Raw genomic sequence first — 22,375 nt, forward strand, 5'->3', positions numbered from 1 at the left:
TTCCTACAGTATTTTCAAATGCATTTTTTCTTTTCCTTGGCACTTGCATTATAAGGGGGGGCTATCGTCTTAGCCAATGCTTTTTTACTTTATAAAAAAATGTATTACTATAGGTCCTACCTTTCAACATTACCATACAAGACAGACATTTATGTTCCTGTATGTAAGCTTTCTATTTCAAAAATAGTGCTGGGTTGAAGTTAAACTCACAACGCACAGTCCTGCCATATCTGGCTTCAACACTTGAATTCACAATTGCATAGCAGTGATTTATTACCATTACAGCTACAAACCCTTCACATCTGTAGCCCTAAAGTCCTTCAAGGTAACAGAAGATGGTTGGACCTCAAATACAATGCCGATATCCTGCATAAGACAAATCATCCAGCAAAGGTGTAATCAAGTGTTATAAACTGCTGTGAGAAATGACCTATTTTGCATGTTTAGCCCCACATTTTGCCTGGTTTGGATGTGGTTTCAAATGTAGTGGACAGGGTCCCTATCAACCAGGTCAGCTTTGCCAGCGCTCCTTCCCTAAAACAAACCCCAATTGGTGCTTCTGCCCACTGTAAGTCCCTAGTAAATGGTGCCCTGGGTACCTAGGGCTCGGGGACTGAAGAGGGTACAAGGGGACCCCCCTTTCACTGGGACAATGCCACTGCGCCCTTGCAGCCTGTGAGGGAGAAAATGACAAAGCTACCACTGCCTGACAGCATAGGTAAGTCGCCCCTCTGGTAGGCCTCACAGCCCTAAGGCAGGGCATTAGTAGATCTGCCCCTACAATACTGGGCCCCATTTCCTAAGTGCCAGAGAAGCCATAGAGAGCACATGGACAACTAGAGTTAGAGAGCACCAGGATGGCTTTACTGAATGTTTGGTACCAAACTACTCCTTTCAATAAATCCCCACTGATGCCAGTGTGGGATTTATTGTACCATGTACACAGAGGGCACCTCAGAGGTGCCACCGGAATCCTTACCAACCCTAGTGTGGTCTCTGACCGGCTGTAGGCAGCCAGCAACCACCAGACATGTTTCTGGACCTCTGGGTGGAGAGCCCCTGCCCCTGCTCTAGGGCCAAAAACAATGGACATCCTGGGCAGAGGTGTCATGCTTCAGGATGGGCCAGTGCTCTTAGAGGGAAACTTCAAAGGTCTGCCACCTTTGTAATGTGACCCCTCCCGCATCTTTGCCAAAAAAGTGAAAAAGGAGTAGCTCTTCCCGGATCTGCGCTGACTGGCACGGAAAGAAAAGAACAGATGTCAGCACACCTAGGTGGCACTGCAGACATGACTTCCGGTGCGGATGTTGCCAATGATGCCATGCTGAGCCGAACGTTGCCACCTACCGGTGAGCAGGGGTACTGCTTCTGAAAACTTTCCGGATCCAGTTAGGCGCCCGGGGATAATTTTATGTTAAGGAATCTGTGGGGAGTCTATCAGATATTTTAATCCAAATTAGACCCAAAAAAACTAAATCTAAAATGTTTTGAAGCACAGGTCACCTTTTCTGCATGCATGTCAAACATCTTGCAAGACCTCTTACCCAAGCAGGAAAGGGGAGGCATGCATGAGATGTATTTTTGACAGCTAACAGAGTAAGCACATGCGTCAGCTGCTATAAACGGCTTGTTGCCTTTTCATGCATGGCTTCAAAGTAGCGCACTAGGGTACCAGTTGGCGAAAATGAAGAAATGGGGGAAAACAGCTATAAAATAAAGAAGTGTAGGCAAGGATCATCAGTTGTGGAAATACTGGTTGCAAAATGAATATGCTACTTACTAGTATGCATCTGTTCTTGGCATGTAGGGCTGCTAACATTCATATCTTTGCATTAGATCGCCACCTAGTGTTGGGTCCGGATGATCGCACATTGTTGTCCTGGAAGAGTCTTCGAAGTATCCTGAGATGGGTGGCTCCTCCCCTGGACTACAGTGCGCATGGGCATCGGCTCCATCCCCAGATTGTTTTTAGCCATTGTGGCAGAGGATGGAGTGGCAAGTGTAAAGGATGTCCATGCTAATGATTAAATACAATAGTATATCTGCAGCTGCGACAGGCACCGGGGAAGAGGGTGGGCGATATGAATGTTAGCAGCCCTACATGCCAAGAACAGATGCATACTAGTAAGTAGCATATTCAGTTCGAGGCATGTGGGCTGCTAAATTCATATCTTTGCATAGAATACATAGCAGTCCCTCCATCAGCGGCGGTTGCCCGTGCCAGCTGCAGAAACCTGAAAAAGTGTCTTGAGAACAGCCTGCCCTACAGCCGCTTGCTGTTTGGAATGTACATCAACACAGTAGTGTTTTGTAAAGGTATGTGGTGTAACCCACGTGGCTGCTCTGCAAATATCCTCTAGAGGAATGTTTCCCAGGAAAGCCATGGATGCCCCCAACTTGCGTGTGGAATGTGCCTTTGGGGGTATTGTTAAAGTGCGCTTGGCTTTATGATAACAGATTTGGATGCACTTAACAATCCATCTGGCTATTCCTGCTTTGGAAATTGGGTTGCCTTTGTGTTGTGGTGAGAAGGCAACAAAGAGTTGTTTTGTCTTCCTAAAGTGTTGTGTCCTGTCTATGTAGTACATCAATGCCCTCCGTACGTCCAAGGTATGGAGCATCCTTTCCGCCACTGTTTGTGGGTTCTGGAAGAATGCAGGCAAATCGATAGTTTGGTTGAGATGAAAATGTGACACCACCTTTGGAAGGAATTTGGGGTTAGTACGTAGTACCACCCTATTTGGATGAATCTGGATGAAAGGCTCTTGTATCGTGAGTGCTTGCAACTCACTTACGCGTCTTAGTGACGTAATGGCAATTAGGAAAGCAACTTTCCACGTTAGGAATTGCAGTTCGCACGAGTGCATTGGCTCAAACGGTGGTCCCATCAGCCTGGTGAGGACCACATTGAGGTTCCACACGGGAGCTGGCGGTGTTCTTGGGGGAATGACTCGTTTCAGTCCTTCAAGAAACGCTTTAATGGCAGGCACCCTGAAGACTGAGAGATGCTGCCTATTTTGAAGGTAAGCTGCGATGGCGGATAGATGTATCCGAATAGAAGTGTACGCTAGTTTGCACTTGTAAAGGTGTAACAGATAGCAAATGATGTTAGGGATAGATGCATCTAGCGGGTTTATGTCATTGTCTGCACAGTAAATGACAAAACGCTTCCATTTTGCGGCATAGCATGCTCTGGTTGACGGCTTCCTTGCCTCCTTGATGATGTTCATGCATTCAGGAGGTAGGTTCAGGTATCCAAACTCTAAGACTTCAGGAGCCAGATCGCTAGGTTGAGCTGTTGCGGATCTGGATGCTGAATTTCTCCATGGTTCTGCGTCAGAAGTCTGGGCGTGAGGCGCAGTCTTTGATGCGGGACCACTGAGAGCTCGAGGAACGTGGTGTACCATGCCTGGCGCGCCCACGTTGGAGCAACTAGGATGAGTGTCATGGAGTGTTGCCGTAGTTTCCTCGCCACCAGTGGTATCAGGGGTGTCGGGGGAAAAGCGTAAGCAAATTTGCCTGACCAGTTCATCCATATCGCATTGCCCTGCGATTGGGGGTGTGGGAACCTGGCGGCGAAGCTTTGGCATTTTGCGTTCTCCCTTGTGGCGAACAGGTCTATGTCTGGACGCCCCCACCTTTGGAAGTACGGCTGGAGTACCGATGGATGTATCTCCCACTCGTGCATTTGATGACTGTATCTGCTGAGCAGATCCGCCATCTGATTGTCCTTCCCCGGGAGGTGTTCTGCCATGAGGAAGATGTTCCTCTGAATGGCCCACTTCCACATGCTCTGAGCCAGGTGAGACAGCTGTGGTGAGTGGGTGCCTCCCTGTTTTTGGATGTAGTACATCGCGGTCATGTTGTCCGTCCGGACTAACACCACCTTGTTGCACAGATGTACAATGAAGGACTTGAGCGCCATGAAGATCGCCATCAGTTCTAGATAGTTGATGTGCATCTTCTGTTGCTGCGTCGTCCATAGTCCCTGCACTGTGTAAGTTAGCAGGTGTGCTCCCCATCCCTGGAGAGATGCGTCCGTTGTCAGGATAACCTGTGGCACTGGCTCCTGGAACAGTCGGCCCTTGCAAAGGTTGTGTGGAGTCCACCAATGCAGAGAGTTGTATGCCCGACTGGTAACCAACACTAGGTCTGTTAATTGTCCCTGAGCCTGTGTCCACTGATTTGCTAAGCACTCCTGGAGCGGGCGCATATGCAACCGTGCGTGAGGGACTATGAAGATGCAGGAGGCCATCATGCCTATCAACTGCATGAACACTCTTGCTGGAAGTGAGTGTCCCGGTCTGAACTTCTGGATTAAAGACTGTATGCCGTCTATCCTGACCTGGTTTGGTTGTGCCGAGGCCGTCAGGGTATTGATTGTCGCACCCAGAAACTGCCGGACGTGTGCCGGCTGAAGGTGTGACTTCGGGTAATTCAACGAGAAACCCAGGTCGTGAAGGAGGTGAATGGTAGTCGACATGTCCGCGGCGCACTGCTGTTCCGATCTGGCTTGAACGAGCCAGTCGTCGAGGTAGGGGTAGACATGGATGTTCTGCCTCCTGAGGTGCGCTGCTACAGTCGCCAGACACTTGGTAAAGACCCTTGGGGCAGTTGTGACTCCGAAGGGTAGGACTTTGAACTGATAATGCGTGCCCTGGATAGTGAACCTGAGGTACTTCCTGTGGGACGGATGTAACGGAATGTGGAAATAAGCATCCTTGAGATCTAAGGTTGCTAAGAAGTCTCCTTTGTTTAACATAGGAAGAATCTGTTGCAGTGTAAGCATGTGGAAATGCTCTGACAGTATGTACAGATTGAGGGGACGGAGATCCAGAATTGGCCGTAGAGATCCATCCTTCTTTGGAATGAGGAAGTACAGGGAATAAACCCCTGTGCCTTCTTCCCCCACTGGCACGAGCTCGATTGCCCCTTTTTGCAGCATTACCAACACTTCTTGCTGCAATAAGTGCAAGTGCTCTGCTGACATAGGTCTTTGCCTTGGTGGAATGTTGGGTGGAGTGGACTTTAACTCTAGACAATAACCGTACTGGATAAGCTGTCGCACCCACCTGTCTGTGGTGATGTTGGTCCAGACGGGCAGGAACTGCTGTATTCTCCCCCCGACAGGTGTTAAATGGTCGGGGGGCAGTGACAGAGAGTCACTGGTTGCTTGGGGCAGAGGAGCGTGAATTGTTGCCTCCTTTGCCACGTCCTTTGTTGCTGTTTCCCCTGTAGCCCCTCTTGTTCTGTTTGGGGTACGAGGACTGTGGTCCACCTCTAGGGAACTGCGACTGTTGACCCATCTGTCCTCTGGTGACTCCACGGGCACCTGAGCGACGAAAATTATTGCCCCGAAACTGCTGAGATTGTAGGGCCCCCATCGATTTAGCAGTTTCAGTGTCCTTTTTAATCTTTTCCAGGGTGGTGTCAACATCTGGACCAAACAGTCTATCCGGATTGACTGGTTGATTAAGTATGGTTGTTTGAATGTCAGGTTTGAACCCCGATATGCGGAGCCAAGCCTGTCTTCTGAGCATGACACTGGTGTTAACGGCCCTAGCGGCTGTGTCCGCGACATCAAGTGCGCACTTTATGGCCGCGTTGGAGATCAGTTGTCCCTCTTGTATAAGCATCTTGGTGCCCTCTTGAAACTGCGGAGGCAGGTGTTCTACAATCTGCTCTAGTGTGTCGTAATGTGAACGATCATAACGTGCCAGTAGTGCCTGTGTATTTGCAATACGCCAGAAATTGGCAGCCTGTGCAGCCACTCTTTTGCCCCCTGCCTCTAGCACTTTGGACTCCTTATCCGGGGGAGGAGCTTCACCCGTTGTTTGGGAGTTGGCCCTCTTGCGTGCGTTTGCTACCACCAAGGAGTCAAGCGGCAACTGTCCTCGAATGTATGCAGGGTCTGCAGGCGCTGGTCTGTACTTTTTTTCAATACGTGGGTTGACCACCCTCGCCCTGGTAGGCTCTTTAAAGATGTCCGCAGCGTGCTTGAGGACCCCTTTGAGCATAGGCAGTGTCTTTACATTTCTTTCCGAAACTGAAAATGTGTCGAATAGAAAGTCTTCCTCAACTGGGTCAGCATGCATGTCCACATCATGATTAGCAGCTGCCCTCTCAATTAGTGCATGAAAACCTGCAGAATCCTCCGTAGGGGATGCACGTGTACTGAAGGACTGTGGCTCTTGCCCCACATCTTGGTTGCCTTGGTCCCCAATGCCATAATAAGAATCTGGCTGTGCATCAGGTTCATTTACTGGGAACGTGTATTGTTCATCTTCACCATAGTCCCCACTGTCAGAGTGGTCTGGAGACGGTGTTGGGCTCCTTCCCTGAGGAGGTAGAATAGGTTCCATGAGGACCGGGGCGTCCTGTGGAAACTTCTTCTTCTTTAGAGGAATGACGTAGGATTCCACCGGCTGCGAAGTGATCTTTCTCTTGTAAAGGGTCAACTTCCCCGTGTCCGCATCTATAAAACACTCCGAATCCTCTTCGGGGTCGATCACCTGACCTGAAGATGTCCCCGCCGTAGAAGAATCCGACTTCTTTGGCGTCGATTTAGAGGAAAAAGCCTTTGGCACCACCTTTGGAGGTAGAAGGAAGAGGAGCTTGCTTGCCGGCTTGTCCGGGACATCTGCCGCCTTCTGCGTCGATGGCGTTGGCGTCGACGAGGAAAGAACCTTGTCCTTAATTCTTTGTAGCGAAGCCGCCACGAGAGATGCGTCGGTGACCGATGACTTTGGCACCTACGGGGTGGCCTTGCCCTCGGATGCGACGTTCCGGAGGTCTTTTAGAGGGATGGACGGCGCCGACCCCGAGTCCTTGGAGCGATGCGCAGATGTCCCCTTTGGAGCCGGTGCTGTGTCGGTTGCTTTAGCAGGCTTCGCCGGCGCCGGCGCGCTTGTCTTGTGCGTGCCACTTTTCTTAGAGGATTTCTCCTCTGGCGCCGATTTCGACCCTGTGGAATCGCCGTGTTTCTTCGACTTCTGCGGACCGGAGGTCGACGGAGTCGATGAGGCCGTCGTCTTACTTGTTTTCGCCGTTGCGACCGCCATCTTAGGGACGTTCGAGTCCTTCACTTTCGGTTTCGGTTTCGGGTCGGCCATTTTAGGTGTAGTCGAGACCGTTGCTTTCAGTTTCGGTTTCGAAACCCTAGGCGCAGCAAGTATGTCCGTGGCCGGGCCGACAGGCGGGGCCGTGGCTTGCGCTACAGGGTCTTGGGTAAGGCCGACAGGCGATCCCGCGACCCCCTCGTGATGTTCTTCAACTTCGGGGCATAGCTCGTCCTCTGAGCTATCTTCCTCGGCCCCATAAACCATGGCGTCGTCCCCTACCTCGTCGACGTATTCAAGGCCCTGACCCACGACTCCGTCGTCGTCATATTCCGGATCGGCCTCGACCTCCGTCTCAGGCGGGGAGATTTGAAGATGATGGCTCTGGTCCTCTTCTTCTTGGTCGCCGAAGATGTTATCTGGATCCGGGGCCGCTTGCTTGGCCACAAGGCGCACCGCGCGCCGAATCGTGAGAGTCTTCTTCGACCTGAACTTCGCACAGGCCCGGCAACTTCCTTCGTCATGGTCTGGCGAAAGGCACTTATTACATACCGGGTGTACGTCTATATGTGGGTATTTGGACCCACAGAGCGGACAGAGTTTAAACGGACTCCGCTCCATGTTGGGAACTTAGTGTCGAGTCGCGATGAGAAGGCCTCGACGTCCGAAGAGTTGTAAGAAACTCCGGTGATTCCGGCTCCGGGAGACGGAAGAAACTCGAGACCGTACGCAAACAATACCGACGTGAAGAACCCAAAGCCTTTTGGCCGTGAAAAATGATGTTATTTCGGTTCCGACGGAGAGACGTCGAGACCGCATCCGAACCCAATGGCGGAAAAAAACAATCTGGGGATGGAGCCGATGCCCATGCGCACTGTAGTCCAGGGGAGGAGCCACCCATCTCAGGATACTTCGAAGACTCTTCCAGGACAACAATGTGCGATCATCCGGACCCAACACTAGGTGGCGATCTAATGCAAAGATATGAATTTAGCAGCCCACATGCCTCGAACCTCAAGTTCCAGGTTCTCAACCCATGAATATGGAGGGGTGAGGGGCAGCGCAACACAACTTCTGAAAGTATGACTCTGTTAAAGTAATCTTGCATAACAGCGTACAAGCAATATGTACACAAAGCTCATAATTAACTGTTTAGATCAGCAATTACTAGTCACAGCTCTTGGTTGCGCAAGGTACCCATAGGTTGGAAATAAGATAGAGACATACGAGTACCTGTTTTATTACATTATCAAATATGTTCTAAACCACATGCCAAAGCACCGGCATCTCTTTCAGGAAAGGCACCTCGACCCAAGTTAGATAAATGATAGTGGCTATGTACAATAAAAAAATGACATGTAATGTAAGTGAAAAGTCATAGTCCAAACAATATCCATAATGACTTTGTATCTGAGAGCCTGATCTAGCACCACCTGCTTACCATATTATTCTGTGGAGATTAAAGGCATAATCATTCCTGTATGCCACCTTGTCTAGACCTGAAATGGTAATTCCATACCTCCGATCTTTTGACTTGCTTCTTTCCTTCTAGGATGTACTTGCAAACAAATGGTTCACGCTCCTAAACAGAGGTGCATTGGAGGAAACACTAGGACCGGTACTAAAAGATTTGGCCAACTTGATGCCAGCACTTTGCAGTGGATGGCCCAGCTTTGGTACCGATTCTCTCCCAGACGGTTCTTAAAGACTAGAGGAGTTTCAGCACTGATTACATTTTTTTTTAACTAATTGGATATCTAACATTATAAAACCTGCAACGCTGAATGACGAAAAACATTGAAAGAATTAAGGTAGTCCCAAAATGGATAAAGAAGTGATTATTTGAACAATGGTTGAAAGTGTGTCATGGGGAGGGAAGCTTATACAAGGATACCACTACTCTTAAAACAAGCTTTTACAATGCAATAGGTCTCGCATTTGATAGAGTTAGACTTATTTGCGTTGTTAATGGCAATGTGTTTTTCTTATGCGGTTTGGTGTAGAGTGGATGTAGGTGGTGTATCGCAGCGACCAAAAAATTACAAAATTATGTATTAGTGTCACAAAATGTGCCGCATTACACTGCATATTTGACCTTTCTTTGCCGCACAATCTAGTCAAACCTGCAGCATAATTTGATCCTCCCATGCCACCTAATGCCAGTGGCCCTGGTCTTGTTGTGATATATGCTGTGAAGGGACACCTATATTTACCCTGACAGGCCTTGTTCAGAATCTGATGGAATCCGGCATAGGCAGTGCTGCAAAGAGTGGGTGATTGAGGGCATTTGATGGGTGTTATGACAGAGCACAGCTAGTGCCAGCACACATGTTTTGTTTCAAAAGACTTCCCTGTCACCCTGAGAAGTAATCTGGCTTGAGAGAGGATCACTGGGGGAATTAGCATGGGGATTATGTGCAACCACATCCAAGACTCTTTCAAATCCTGGATATTTTCAGAAAGTGTTGGGCTGCTGGGACAGATATCCAAAATCAAGAATTGTCATGGTGAGTTACGGACACTTGTGCCCACCCTTCAATTGGGATAGTGCTGTAGGTGAGTAACCATGGAGTCTTCTTGTGCCCTCTATGCTGGACACCATGGCTTGCGTCTGGGTCCTTTGGTTCTAGGTTGCCTAGCATTACTAAGGTGATGGAAGGGTGCCTTGACGTCACTTGCTTAGGATGAATAGACTGCGTAAATTCTGAAGAGGAGAGCAAAGTGATCCAGAAGCAACACTTCAGAGCGGCTCCACCTGGAATCCAGTATTTGTACCCTGCCTGTGTGAAGGCATGGAGCAGGTCACAATCCTTGGCATGTATGAGGTTATAGTTATTCAAATATTAACCCGTGTCAGGGGACACAAGCGATAAAATGTTGTCAATGTCGCCGGAGTACCGTGCACATACATGAAAGCACGGTTGCAACACAGGGGTAACCAGAGTGCAGAATTTACAGCTTTTCCTCCTGCACATGGCGAGCTGTGGTGCTGGACAGCGGGCGTTCCTTGCACGAGACGGACAGCTTGTGATGTGGCTGTGTGTTTGACAGAAACCATAGAGCGAATGTTGCTAGGATTTCCTGGGTAGAATGTCGAGGAGTACATTCTGCGCTGTGGGCGGGATCTGAGGGTGAGACAGAGGGGAGGGAGACCGCACACAATTCACAAGCTGTAGGAAATGCATTAGCGAAAGATGTGAAACCAGTGCACGGGATATAAAACAGGAAACTTTCATGGCAGGTCCCTTCCAGTAAAAATATTAGAGATGCGCTTTACTATTACAAAACCAGACACGCTACTCTACATGAGGTAATGGATCAGGGCACAGGCAGGCACCTGAGGCGCGATGTACTCCAGCAATTAGGAAACACTAAGAAGCAGCTTCCGGTTACCTTTTTTACGTAGCAGGCAGCTGTAGCGAGAAGTGAACATGGCGAAGCAGCCTCCGGTACGCGTGTCTGGAAGATACGGCGTGCGTGAGCTAAATCTCCTGTCTGGGTGGGCGGGGCCTAAGGGAGACACAGCGGACACAAACCCCGCTTCCAAAGAAGCGGGACGCAAAACTAACTACTATAGATCTCGCCAAGGCGAGCAGCACATGAGACCTAATAAATGTTTTAAAAAGGAAAGGGACTAATCAAAACCATTAGAAAGGCAGAGTAGAAGGCTTATAAACTGCTAGATAGTCTCTTTAATAGAAATGGAGTCTTTACAGTAAAACAATCAATTAGTCCAAGCCAAACCGAAGTAAAATAGCACACCATTTCTAAGTCGTTCTACATAGCCACCAATACTAGACATGACTTTATAAGTTAGGCTTTTTACTTTAATTCGCATATGTAGCATTTGAGATTAACATGCAAAGACATACCTCTCACATTCAATCCATTGTCACATGCAAACTGTGCAAAAGGTGACATGTAATTGGGGTCATAGGCCAACTCATGTGCTTGTTCTGCAATGCTTCGTGCTGTCTGCTGTATACTCTCATAGTTTGTTTTCTACAGTGAAAGAAGAAAAAGAGCAAAATTATTCTGATACATAACTACCATATCGATTGATACAGGTCCTAACACTGGATCAAAGTAGAGGTAAACACCGGTTTTGCTAAATGTACACAAAGGAACATACTTTAGGAAAAATTGCCCTGTTAAAGCAGTATTACATTTTGCTGTCCGCCAGTTGTGTGCAAAGCCTTGACATGCAGATTTTACATCTGCAATATCATATGTCTGTATACGGAGGTCACATATCGACAGACAAAAATACTGCATCCAAAACATCGATTACACTGTCGCAGTAAATATATATATACACACACATATACATACTGTTATTAACTCCATACCTACTTAAGAAAGTAAATAGAGGTAGTCTATATATATTGGATACTATATGTGTCATTCAATACAGTGACTTGAATTCCTCCACCATCACTCTGTGCCATAGAAGAGGGAAAGAAAAAATACTTTGTTACGCAATGAATCCAGCTTTGTCCAAAAGATACTTCTCTGGCACTCTGGAACAGAATAAATGTACCAGCAAAGAACGGGCAAACATTTTCTTCCAATCCACTGCTTTAGTATCAGTCCTAAAGATATTAAATCCATGTGCGCAAGCGATGAAAAGGAATATGCTACTTACCAGTATGCATCTGTTCTTGGCATGTAGGGCTGCTGACATTCATATCTGTGCATAGATCGACGCCTAGTGTTGGGTCCGGATGATTGCATGTTGTTGTCCTGGAAGAGTCTTTGAAGTATCACAAGATAGGTGGCACCTCCCTTGGACTACAGTGCGCATGGGCATCCTCTCCATTCTCAGATTGTTTTTCGCCATTGTGGCAGAGATGGAGTATAGTACAGTAAGAGATGTCCATGCTAAGAGTGAATGCTGCGGCTGCGACAGGCACCGGGGAGGTGGGTGGGCGATATGAATGTCAGCAGCCCTACATGCCAAGAACAGATGCATACTGGTAAGTAGCATATTCCGTTCGAGGCATGTGGGCTGCTGAATTCATATCTGTGCATAGAATGTATAGCAGTATCTCCCTTAGCGGTGGCTACCTGTGTCAGTCGCAGCAGTCTGGAAAAGAGTTTTGAGAACAGCCTGTCCTACAGCAGCTTGCTGTTTTGAATGTACATCTACACAATAGTGTTTTGTAAATGTATGTGTGGTTGACAACGTGGCTGATTTACAAATCTCGTGTAAAGGAATATTACCCAGGAAAGCCATGGATGCCCCTAGCTTGCGTGTGGAATGCGCTCTAGGGGGAACTGTTAAGGTGTGTTTGGCTTTTAAATAACATACTTGGATGCATTTAACGATCCATCTGGCTATACCTGATTTTGAAATAGGGTTGCCCTTGTGTTGCGGTGAGAAAGCAACAAACTGTTTTGTTTTTCGAAACGCCTTAGTTCTGTCTATATAGTATAGCAGAGCTCTTTTGACATCTAGAGTATGCAAGGCCCTTTCAGCTACAGTCTGTGGATTTTGAAAGAACACTGGCAGTTCGATTGTTTGATTTATGTGGAAATGGGATACCGCCTTTGGCATGAATTTAGGGTTTGTTCTGAGAACTACTCTATTTGCATGCATTTGGATGAATGGCTCTTGAATAGTTATAGGGCTTGCAGCTCACTAACTCTTCGAAGCGAAGTAATGGCAATAAGGAAAGCCACCTTCCAAGTAAGAAATGGTATTTCGCATGAGTGTAGTGGTTCAAAAGGTGGTCCCATAAGTCTGGTTAAAAATATGTTCAGATTCCAGACTGGTGAAGGTGGGTGTGTTGGAGGAATTACACGCTTGAGTCCTTCCATAAACGCCTTAATTGCTGGCACCCTTAAGAGTGAAAGGTGTTGCCTGTTTTGAAGATATGCTGCTAACACAGCTAAATGTATTCTGATGGATGAGTAGGCTAAATTGCAGCGCTGTAGGTGCAAGAGATAGCAAGTGATGTTTTGAGTTGAAGCATCAAGTGGGTTTATATCATAGTTACTGCAGTAAATGACGAAACGTTTCCACTTAGCTGCATAGCATGCCCTGGTAGTGGGTTTTCTTGCCTCCTTGATAATGTTCATACAGTCTGGGGGCAAGTTCAGGTATCCAAACTCTAGGATTTCAGAATCCAGATTACAAGGTTCAGCTGTTGCAGATCTGGATGTTGGATTTCTCCATGGCTCTGAGTTAGGAGATTGGGTGGTAGTCTCAGTCTTTGATGAGGCACCACTGACAGTTCTAGGAACGTCGTGTACCATGTTTGCCTTGCCCATGTGGGAGCAACTAGGATTAGCGTTAGTGAATGTTGACATAGTTTGCGTGCCACTAGCGGTATTAATGGAGCTGGGGGAAAAGCGTACGCAAATTTGCCTGACCAGTTCATCCATATCGCATTGCCTTGCGACTGTGGATGTGTGAACCTGGCGGCAAAGTACTGGCATTTTGCGTTTTCGCTTGTGGCAAACAGATCTATTTCCGGGTGTCCCCACTTCCGGAAGAATGGTTGGAGCACTTTGGGGTGAATCTCCCATTCGTGCATTTGTTGGCTGTACCTGCTGAGCAGGTCAGCTCCTTGATTGTCCTTGCCCTGGAGGTGCTCTGCCATAAGAAACATGTTCGTTTGAATGGCCCACTTCTACATTGCTTGAGCTAGGTGCGACAGCTGTGGAGAGTGTGTTCCTCCCTGTTTTTGAATGCAATACATAGCTGTCATGTTGTCCGTCCGGATCACACAGTATTGCTGCATAAGTGTGTCTTGAATGCTTTCAGAGCCAGAAACATAGCCATCAGCTCCAGAAGGTTGATGTGCATCTTCTTTTGTTGTACAGTCCATAGTCCCTGTACTGTGTAATGTAGGACATGGGCTCCCCATCCTAGTTGGGATGCGTCCGCTGTTAACACTATTTGTGGGACAGGCTCTTGGAACAGTCGTCCTTTGCAAAGGTTTTGTGGATTCCACCAATGCAGATAGTTATATGCCCGACTGGTCACCAACACTAGGTCCTGTAATTGCCCTTGAGCCTGGTTCCACTGCCTTGCTAGGCACTCTTGGAGGACACATGTGTAGTCTGGCATGAGGGACTATGAATATGCACGAGGCCATCATGCCCATCAGTTGCATAAACACTTGCGCTAGTAGCGAGTGTTGGGGGCTGAATTTTTGGATTAGTGCTTGCATGCTTTTGATGCGTGCTGCATTGGGGTATGCTTTTGCTGCCAGTATCTATAGTTGCTCCCAGGTATTGTTGTACATGGGAGGGTTGTAGATGCGACTTTGGGTAGTTTAGCGAGAAGCCTAAACTGTGCAGGAGATGGATGGTTTTTGACATGTGGTTGGCACACTGCTGGGCCGATGGCACGTGTATTAGCCAATCGTCTAGATATGGGTACACATGGATGTGTTGCCTTCTGAAATGTGCCGCCACTGTAGCTAGACATTTGGTGAAGACGCGTGGAGCTGTTGTGACACCAAATGGTAGTACTTTGAACTGGTAGTGCTGTCCCTGTATGGTGAACCGGAGATACTTTCTGTGAGCAGGGTGTATTGGTATATGAAAGTATGCGTCTTTGAGGTCTAGAGTTGCTAGAAAGTCTCCCTTGCGGAGCAATGGTAAGACTTGCTGGAGAGTGAGCATATGAAAATGCTCCGACAAAATGTACAGGTTGAGGGGCCTGAGGTCCAATATTGGTCTGAGAGACCCGTCCTTCTTTGGAATTAGGAAGTATAGGGAGTATACCCCTGTCCCCTGATGTTGTAGTGGGACTGGTTCTATGGCCCCCTTTTGCAGCATACTGATGACCTCTTGCTGCAGTAGTGTTATATGTTCCTGTGACATTGGACGGTTCACAGGTGGTATGTTGGGTGGGGTTGAGGTGAGTTCTAGGCAATAGCCATGTTGGATAATTTGCCTGACCCACTTGTCTGTTGTGATACTTAACCAGATTGGCAGAAATTGTTGTAGTCTTCCCCCGACCGGTGTTATATGGTCTGGGGGCAGTGCCAAGAAGTCACTGTTTGGTGTTAGTGGAGGATCTATTTGCATTGCCACCACGACCCCTTCCTTTGGTGTTATTGCCCCTGTATCCACCCCTGTTGGTGTTTTTGTTGTACGTGGATTGCGTGTTAGCTTTGTAGGTGGAGGATTGCTGTGACGTATTACTTCTGGCTCCTCCTCTATAATTGGAGCGACGAAAGGAGCCCCGGTGTTGTTGGGACTGGAGGGCTCCCATGGACGTCGCTGTTTCCACATCCTTTTTCATTCTGTCCAGAATTGAGTCAACTGCTGGACCAAATAAAAAGTCTGGGTTGATGGGCTGATTAAGAATAGTGGATTGGACTTCATTCTTAAAACCTGATATGCGAAGCCATGCGTGGCGCCTTAGCAGCACGCTTGTATTGATGGATCTGGCAGCTGTATCAGCCGCGTGTAGAGCACATTTAATTGAGGCATTGGTGATGAGCTTCCCTTCTTGTATTAGTTCATCTGCCTGATGTTTATAAGGGTCAGGTAAGTGTTGGAGAATTTCTTCTAAGCTGTCATAATGCGCCCTGTCGTATCTGGCCAGCAAGGCCTGTGTATTGGCAATTCTCCAAGAGTTTGCTGCTTGAGCTGCTACTCTCTTGCCTGATGCCTCAAAGATTTTTGACTCCTTGTCTGGAGGAGCAGCCTCTCCGGTAGTCTGGGAGTTAGCCCTCTTACGTGCGTTGGACACCACTAGGGAGTCCAGGGGTAGCTGCCCTTTTATGTATGTAGGATCAATAGGTGCAGCCCTATATTTCTTTTCAATTCTAGGGTTAATGACCCGTGCCCTAGCAGTGTCTTTAAAAATGTCATGTGCATGTTTTAAGACGCCCTTTAACATGGTGAGTGTTTTGACATGTCTCTCAGATGTTGTGAGTGTATCAAAGAGAAAGTCTTCTTCAATAGCGTCAGAGTGCATATCTACGTTATGGTAGGTAGCTGCTCTATCAAGTAAAGAATTGAAAGCCACTGTATCTTCAGTGGGTGATGGCTTAGTTGGGTAAACTGCTGGTTCTGTAATGGGCAGAGTCCCTTCATTATCTGGTTCTCCTCCTGCACCCCATGGCTGTAGGTCGGGGTCTTCAGGTGGGTTTGGTCGATAACCAAACCCCACATCTGCATCCTGATCTTCATCTGGGTTATGTTCAGGTGATGTTGGGGCATATGGGGTTGTAGGCGTGGCTGGATTGATAGGTTAAAAAAGGATAGGAGAGGTAGCACAGTCTCGTTTCTTTTTGAGTGGTATTCTAGGAAAGCCTGCTATTGGCAGAGGCCTTTTCTTTTTTGTGTACAAAGTCACTTTGCCAGTTGATGGGTCAATATATAGCTTGGACTGGTCCTCTGTGGAGGGGTCTGGGTGAATAAGCTCTTCCTCCACCGTCCTTTCCTTCGGTGCCGCAGCCTTTGGTTTGCCTGATTTTGGGTCTGTAGGTTTATTGGCTTCGACCGCTTTTGGTGGTTGGATGGGTCTCTGATGTTTATCGACCCTTTTTGTCGGTTCAGCTGGCTTCACCACCTTTTTCGGACCGAGCGGTTTGGTTGCGACAGTCTCGTTAGGTGTTTTAGGAGTATGTTGTTTTGGCTCGATGCCTTTCTTCGGTTCGAGGTGCTTCGGCTCGACCGCTTTGTTGTCCACAGTAGGTTTCACTTTCGGTTCGACGTTAGTTTTGGGCGTCAGCCTTTTACTTTAGTCGACAGTGTTTTTCCCTTTGTCGATATTTGAGTCTTGTTTTCTCAATTCGACGTGCCTTGGTTTAGAGGTTGATTCGACGTGCCTTTGCTTTGGCATCGGATCGACTTGTTTGTGCCGCAAGGTGGACTCGATGGCTTTTGGCTTCGAGCTCTACTCGACAGGTCTTGTTTTCGATGTCGACTCGACGGTCTTTGGCTTCGAAGGTTGTGTTGGGACTACGGCCTTCAGCTCGAGGACCTTTTGCTTAACTACTTTCGGATCGACGATATTTGGTCCGAAGACTGTGTTGTCGATGAGTTTTGGATTCAATAGAACCGGTGCCATAGGGCGTGTCTCAGAACTATTCGAATATGTTCTTAGCCGGTCTGTATGGCGGGACTGTAGAACGAAAATGTTGATCTTGGCTAAGGCCCACTGGCGATGCCTCGACCTGAGTCTCTGATATTGGTGTAGTGTCTATATGGGGAGGTGTACTCCCGGTTCGCACCTCGTCGTTATCTGAGTCGTCTTCGACAGATACGATGTTGTCTTGATTGTATTCTTCGAGATCGACTATGTCTTCGTCTTCTTCGAAGTAGTTTTCGGAGTCGTGCTCAGAGTATTGACGTACGTCTTGATCCGATTCTTCCGTGCTACCTAGTTTTTCCTCATCGTCAAAGATGTTATCTGGTTCTGGCGCCGACCTCTGCATTTCTTGCCTTGCTGCCCGTCGATTCCGGATAGTCTTTTTCGACCGGAACTGGGCACAAGCTAGGCAACTATCTTCCTTGTGGTCCGGAGATAGGTATTTGTTGCACACGGGATGCTTATCAGTGTGCGGGAACTTTGAGTTGCACTTCGGACAGTATTTAAATGGACTTCGTTCCATCGACGGTCGGTCCACGTGGAGTCGAGAAGGCCTCACGGCCCGATTAGACGACCGGAATGCAATAAATGTTTCTGAAGAGTCTCGGTACCGAGCACTAAACAATACCAACGGAACCGAAGGCCTTTTGGCCTTAAAGAAGATTTAGTCAATTCCGAACTTGGAGTGTAGGAAAGTACATCCGAACCCAATGGCGGAAAAAAACAATCTGAGGATGGAGAGGATGCCCATGCGCACTGTAGTCCAAGGGAGGAGCCACCTATCTCGTGATACTTCGAAGACTCTTCCAGGACAACAACATGCAATCATCCGGACCCAACACTAGGCGGCGATCTATGCACAGATATGAATTCAGCAGCCCACATGTCTCGAACTATAAGTACCAAAATCCAAATACATGACATTCTCACTGCCACAAGTGTACCGGCACAGCTGAAAACAATGGACTGAATATTTTGCTATGCGGATTTGCAAAGCGCACTATCACCTGGGAGGGCATCCCGGCTCTAAGCAGATGCTAGTCAAGCCAAACTTAGGGCCTAGAGTGACTAATCAAAAGTCAGGTCTTCAGCTTGTTGCTGAATTCAAGAAGTGAGGAGGTGGCTCTTGTTTGTAGCAGGAGGTTGTCACATGTTTTAGAATCAATGTGGGAGAAAGCTTGACCGTCAGATGTGGTATTCCGTATGTGTGACAGTAGGAGCTGGATAAGAAAAGGTGTCTGGAATGTTTGTGATAGACGTGATTGGTGAGGTATACTGGGCCAGTGTTATGTAGTGCCGGTGAAGTTTAAATTGTGCTCGTTGGTGTACACTTATTGACATGCGCTCATGTGACCAAAGAATGCCTCAGAGCATCTGGAACATGGGGAGGAGTCAATAACAAAAGGAAAAGTAAGATTCCAAAAGCAACAACCTATTAGACAGCAAATTAACAATCCAGTGAGTATTTTACTCAAACATTGTTTGATCAATATTTAGTAACTCTGTCTATGGCTGCAATAAATGTAGGCTGAGCACTGATGAGGAGATAAAGCCACCCTAGTTTTCTCTCTCGGGACAAACCAAAAGTATGAAGTCATTTGTGGTCTTCAGAATGATACAGCGTTCACTGAAAAATACAGGCATGTTCCTATCATGACACCACTGATACAGTCAAACTTGAGAATGGCCCTTGAAATCGGGAGCACTACCCTGAAGAACAGTCACTGAAGTTTTTAGTACTTGTGGTTACCATGCAGTTCGACTACAAAGTCTACTGCATGATGTGGTTGGATCTCTCCCTCTCTGAAATCGTATTGGAGATTCAACAGCCTAGTCAGGTCTGTTTTACCTTTTCATTATTTTAATTTTGAAACGGACTGCTAGTGTACCTATTCTATCCTCCAGAGATTCTTAGAGTACTTGCCCCCCTTCTGCAAGTACTAGATACTCATCTAGTATGGGCATACTAGATAAGTGCTTAGATCCATGTCCAGATGAGGCATGGTGAAGGTAGTTTAAGGACTAGACCCCATGAGGATTAAAAGTGATCCTATATACATCAAGAACTACTGTAGTGCTGAGCCAGCATCTGTATTAGAGATGTAGACATGGAACCTCATGGATTTCCACACACAATCCCAGGGCTTCCTTTTAATGCAGAGGAAGGGAGTTTGTTTCATGCAAGGTATTAGTCTCACCACTTTATGTGACAGTAAAGCACCAGGGCCAAACTGGTGGTTTGAGCATTCTTGTCAACTATACTAAAATAACAATGGACTGGGATGCAGCCCCGAAACAAGTGGCTGAGATTAAACTAGAGCATGCAATCCATCACTTTTTTTCATACTTCAATGTGGGGCCCTAAGTTAAATGGGTCTGCCCAGATGTGGGTCCTCTGCACAACGTAACTGGAACCAAGCTATACCGGGCTGATGAGCCCTAATCAAGGTGAAACTGTTCCTAGTTTGCTTGTGTTCCTGTTCAGGTAGGACATGACCTGGCAGTCTGGGCTGCATGGTTCCCATTGGAGCCTGGTCAAGACTGATTTGCGTATGGCAGGACCAAACGAAGGTGTGTGAAATAATGGATGCAGCCCAAAGTAATTACAACTGGCTTAGTAATTCAAGCACAAGCATTCCAGCCATGACTTTTCGTATAATGAACTGTACCTAAGAAAACACATCCTCACCACCTCCCACCGCATAAAAGCAAAAAGCACTGGCAATTCCAAACAGTCTTGCCTTTGAACACAAATGTCAAACTACAGGCTTTGCAATTGATTGATTGGCAGTTAAGAGTGAAAAGAAAAACGGGTGGTGTGTTTTCAAGTGCACCATGACTTTACAATGCCTACACCTCACAAAGGCCATCTTTGAATTGCATCGACACAAAAAACTCAATTGAAAGATGACTGCTGAATCATGTGCATACACTAGGTCATCACAACGCATATATATGCCACATCGCCCATTTTGGAAAGAGCTTCCTTTGAGAAAAGAAGTTTCCTTCTGACAGATGTAAGAGGCATTCACACAATACAAAGTAATTATCTGTCTGCCATCTTAACCAACCAAATGTCACCACACTCTCCAACTACTAATAAATAGATGCTAAGATTAGGTCAGTAAGATCTGGCCCTGCTTGCCAAAATGATGTGACCAAAAAGGAGTTTGTGCAAGCAGTGCAGTAGCAAAGTATGCCTCCAACCAAACACCCTTATGTAATTCCCTTCGTTAAACTGGAAGGAGTACTTCTTTACACTGCCTTATTCATCAATTACAAAAGCAATCACCTCAAATGTGTACAATCTTTTATTTGTTTTGGATTGCATATGGGGCGTGGTTTCACCAGAAAATAGTTTGAGAACCTGAGACTGGCAGGTTGACTCCTGGTGAAGTTACTATTGGTAGGAGAAAGGATGCAATTGAGCTACTCTTTCTAATTTGACATCACAATCCCTTGCATTTTTCTCCAGACTATTATGCATCTGCTCTGTAAACCCGCTCAATTTTTACGCTTACTTTAGGGTAATGCATTGGCTTTCCAAAATGATGGGGCAACATTTCAGTGCCACCCCATCAGTTTCTTGTTCTTTCCATTTTCGTGCCCTTAGACGGAGAGCATAAAACAATTATTGGTTACAGAGGTCTGATCTCCAACATAGACTTTTTAAGATAGTAAACAGGCTGCTCGGTAGAACCGAAAAGTGGTAAGGCAGTGATGAATCTGCTTTTAGAGTATCTACTAGAAACAGCATTACCGAAGGAAAGGAACTTGTAATTCTGATGGTTAGTCCCAACTACAGATTGCTCACATTTAGAATATATACCAAAACAGTACCTCCCAAAGGAGGAGGGAGGCCTAGAAGAGGTCTTAGACCAATAAGTACTACATGAAGGTATGCACAGCACCCACGTCACTGCCCAGGAATACCAACAGCTACCCCGCATGCCAAAGTTGTTGCAGCAGCCTTGGCCCTTCTGGAGGTTCTCGGGCCCTCAAAGGGGTATTTTTAGGTAGGTTAAGTAGCAGATATTGATGCAAAGGACTATAAACCTCAACAGGGTCCATAATCCAGGACAGCTGGCCTGGAAAATGCAGAAAGCTGGCAAACAATCTTTTCATTTTACAGTGCCCACTGCAGGAACTTACTGGGCCAAAGAAAGAGCGCCCACTCCAGGCAACAACTTGTCCCAGAGTCCAGCACTGATGAATTTCAAATGGGCGCCAGACGGCAACTCAAATGGAGTCAATTGCCACAGCCCAATCTCCACGAATGGAGGTGTAAAATGTAGACGTTTGGATGAAGGACCCTGCCCTGCTGCTGCAATAGGAGGTCTTCCCAAAGTGGTAGCCTGATCAGAGGACAGATGCACATGCTCCGAAGTACCGGGGACCACACTCTCCTGGCCTAGTCCAGGGAAATTAGGAGGACTTAAGATTTAAGCCTGGTTGTTTTTGATCTTCTCCGGAACTTTGAGAAGAGGAGGCAGTGTTGGAAATGTTTAATTTCAGCCAGAATGACTCTCCTAACAAATGCACTCGCTGAAACTTCAAAGTGCAAAAATCATTGGGATGTTCTTGGCGGAGATGAATGGGTTCAGCTAGAGCTCTATCACTGATCAAATATGCCCTGTGCCACCTCAGAATGCAGCCACCACTCATGGTCTAGTAGATCTCTGCCAGGTGCTTGGCTAGTAGAAAGATGTTCTGATGCTTTTGCCGCCTCCTGAAATGTTAAGCCTTTTGACAGGAGACCCAGTACCCCAACCCTGCCAATATGGTGGTGTCCCCGAGAACCTGCAAATGCCAGCCCCTGGGAATAGTCCATTAACCTGCACAAGTGATCGGGGAATTGTTTTGCAGGAGTCAAAAGCCCCAAGGCATGTGCTGTGGCCCTACTGCCTTTTAACTGTTTTGCACAGGGTCTGTCTTTTCTTTGAAGAGTCTTGAACTATCAAAAGGCATGTCCATCAGGGATGCTTGGACATTACCAGAAAATATGGTCAACCTCATCCAAGCATGCCTGCAAAACACTGGTACCAAAACAGCTCTGCCAATGCAACCAGTGGTGTCCAGGTCTGCATAGTTGATGTATTTTAAAATCATCCTGCCGGTCGATGCTCCGAGCCAGGAAAGCCCCAAGATCCTCTGGCAAGATTCTTGCCAGCCGTGTCCCATAAGGCATGAATGTGACCGCTCAACAGGCAAACTGCACTTGTAGACTGTAAAGCCAAGCTGGCAAAAGGAAACATCT

The 22,375-nt window shown here is 47.2% G+C and overlaps 1 protein-coding gene across 1 annotated transcript in view; it reads right to left on the reverse strand.

Annotated features, from left to right (window-relative positions):
* PPTC7 (protein phosphatase targeting COQ7) overlaps window positions 1-22,375 on the reverse strand; it is a 175,081-nt gene that overhangs the window by 34,571 nt on the left and 118,135 nt on the right. The window contains exon 5 of the mRNA XM_086943019.1: window positions 10,931-11,060. Coding sequence (XP_086799145.1) covers window positions 10,931-11,060 — 130 coding nt within the window. The remainder of the gene's footprint in view (window positions 1-10,930; window positions 11,061-22,375) is intronic.

Source organism: Lissotriton vulgaris, chromosome 11 (assembly GCF_964263255.1).
Source record: "Lissotriton vulgaris chromosome 11, aLisVul1.2, whole genome shotgun sequence".
In the NCBI taxonomy this organism is placed as follows: domain Eukaryota; kingdom Metazoa; phylum Chordata; class Amphibia; order Caudata; family Salamandridae; genus Lissotriton; species Lissotriton vulgaris.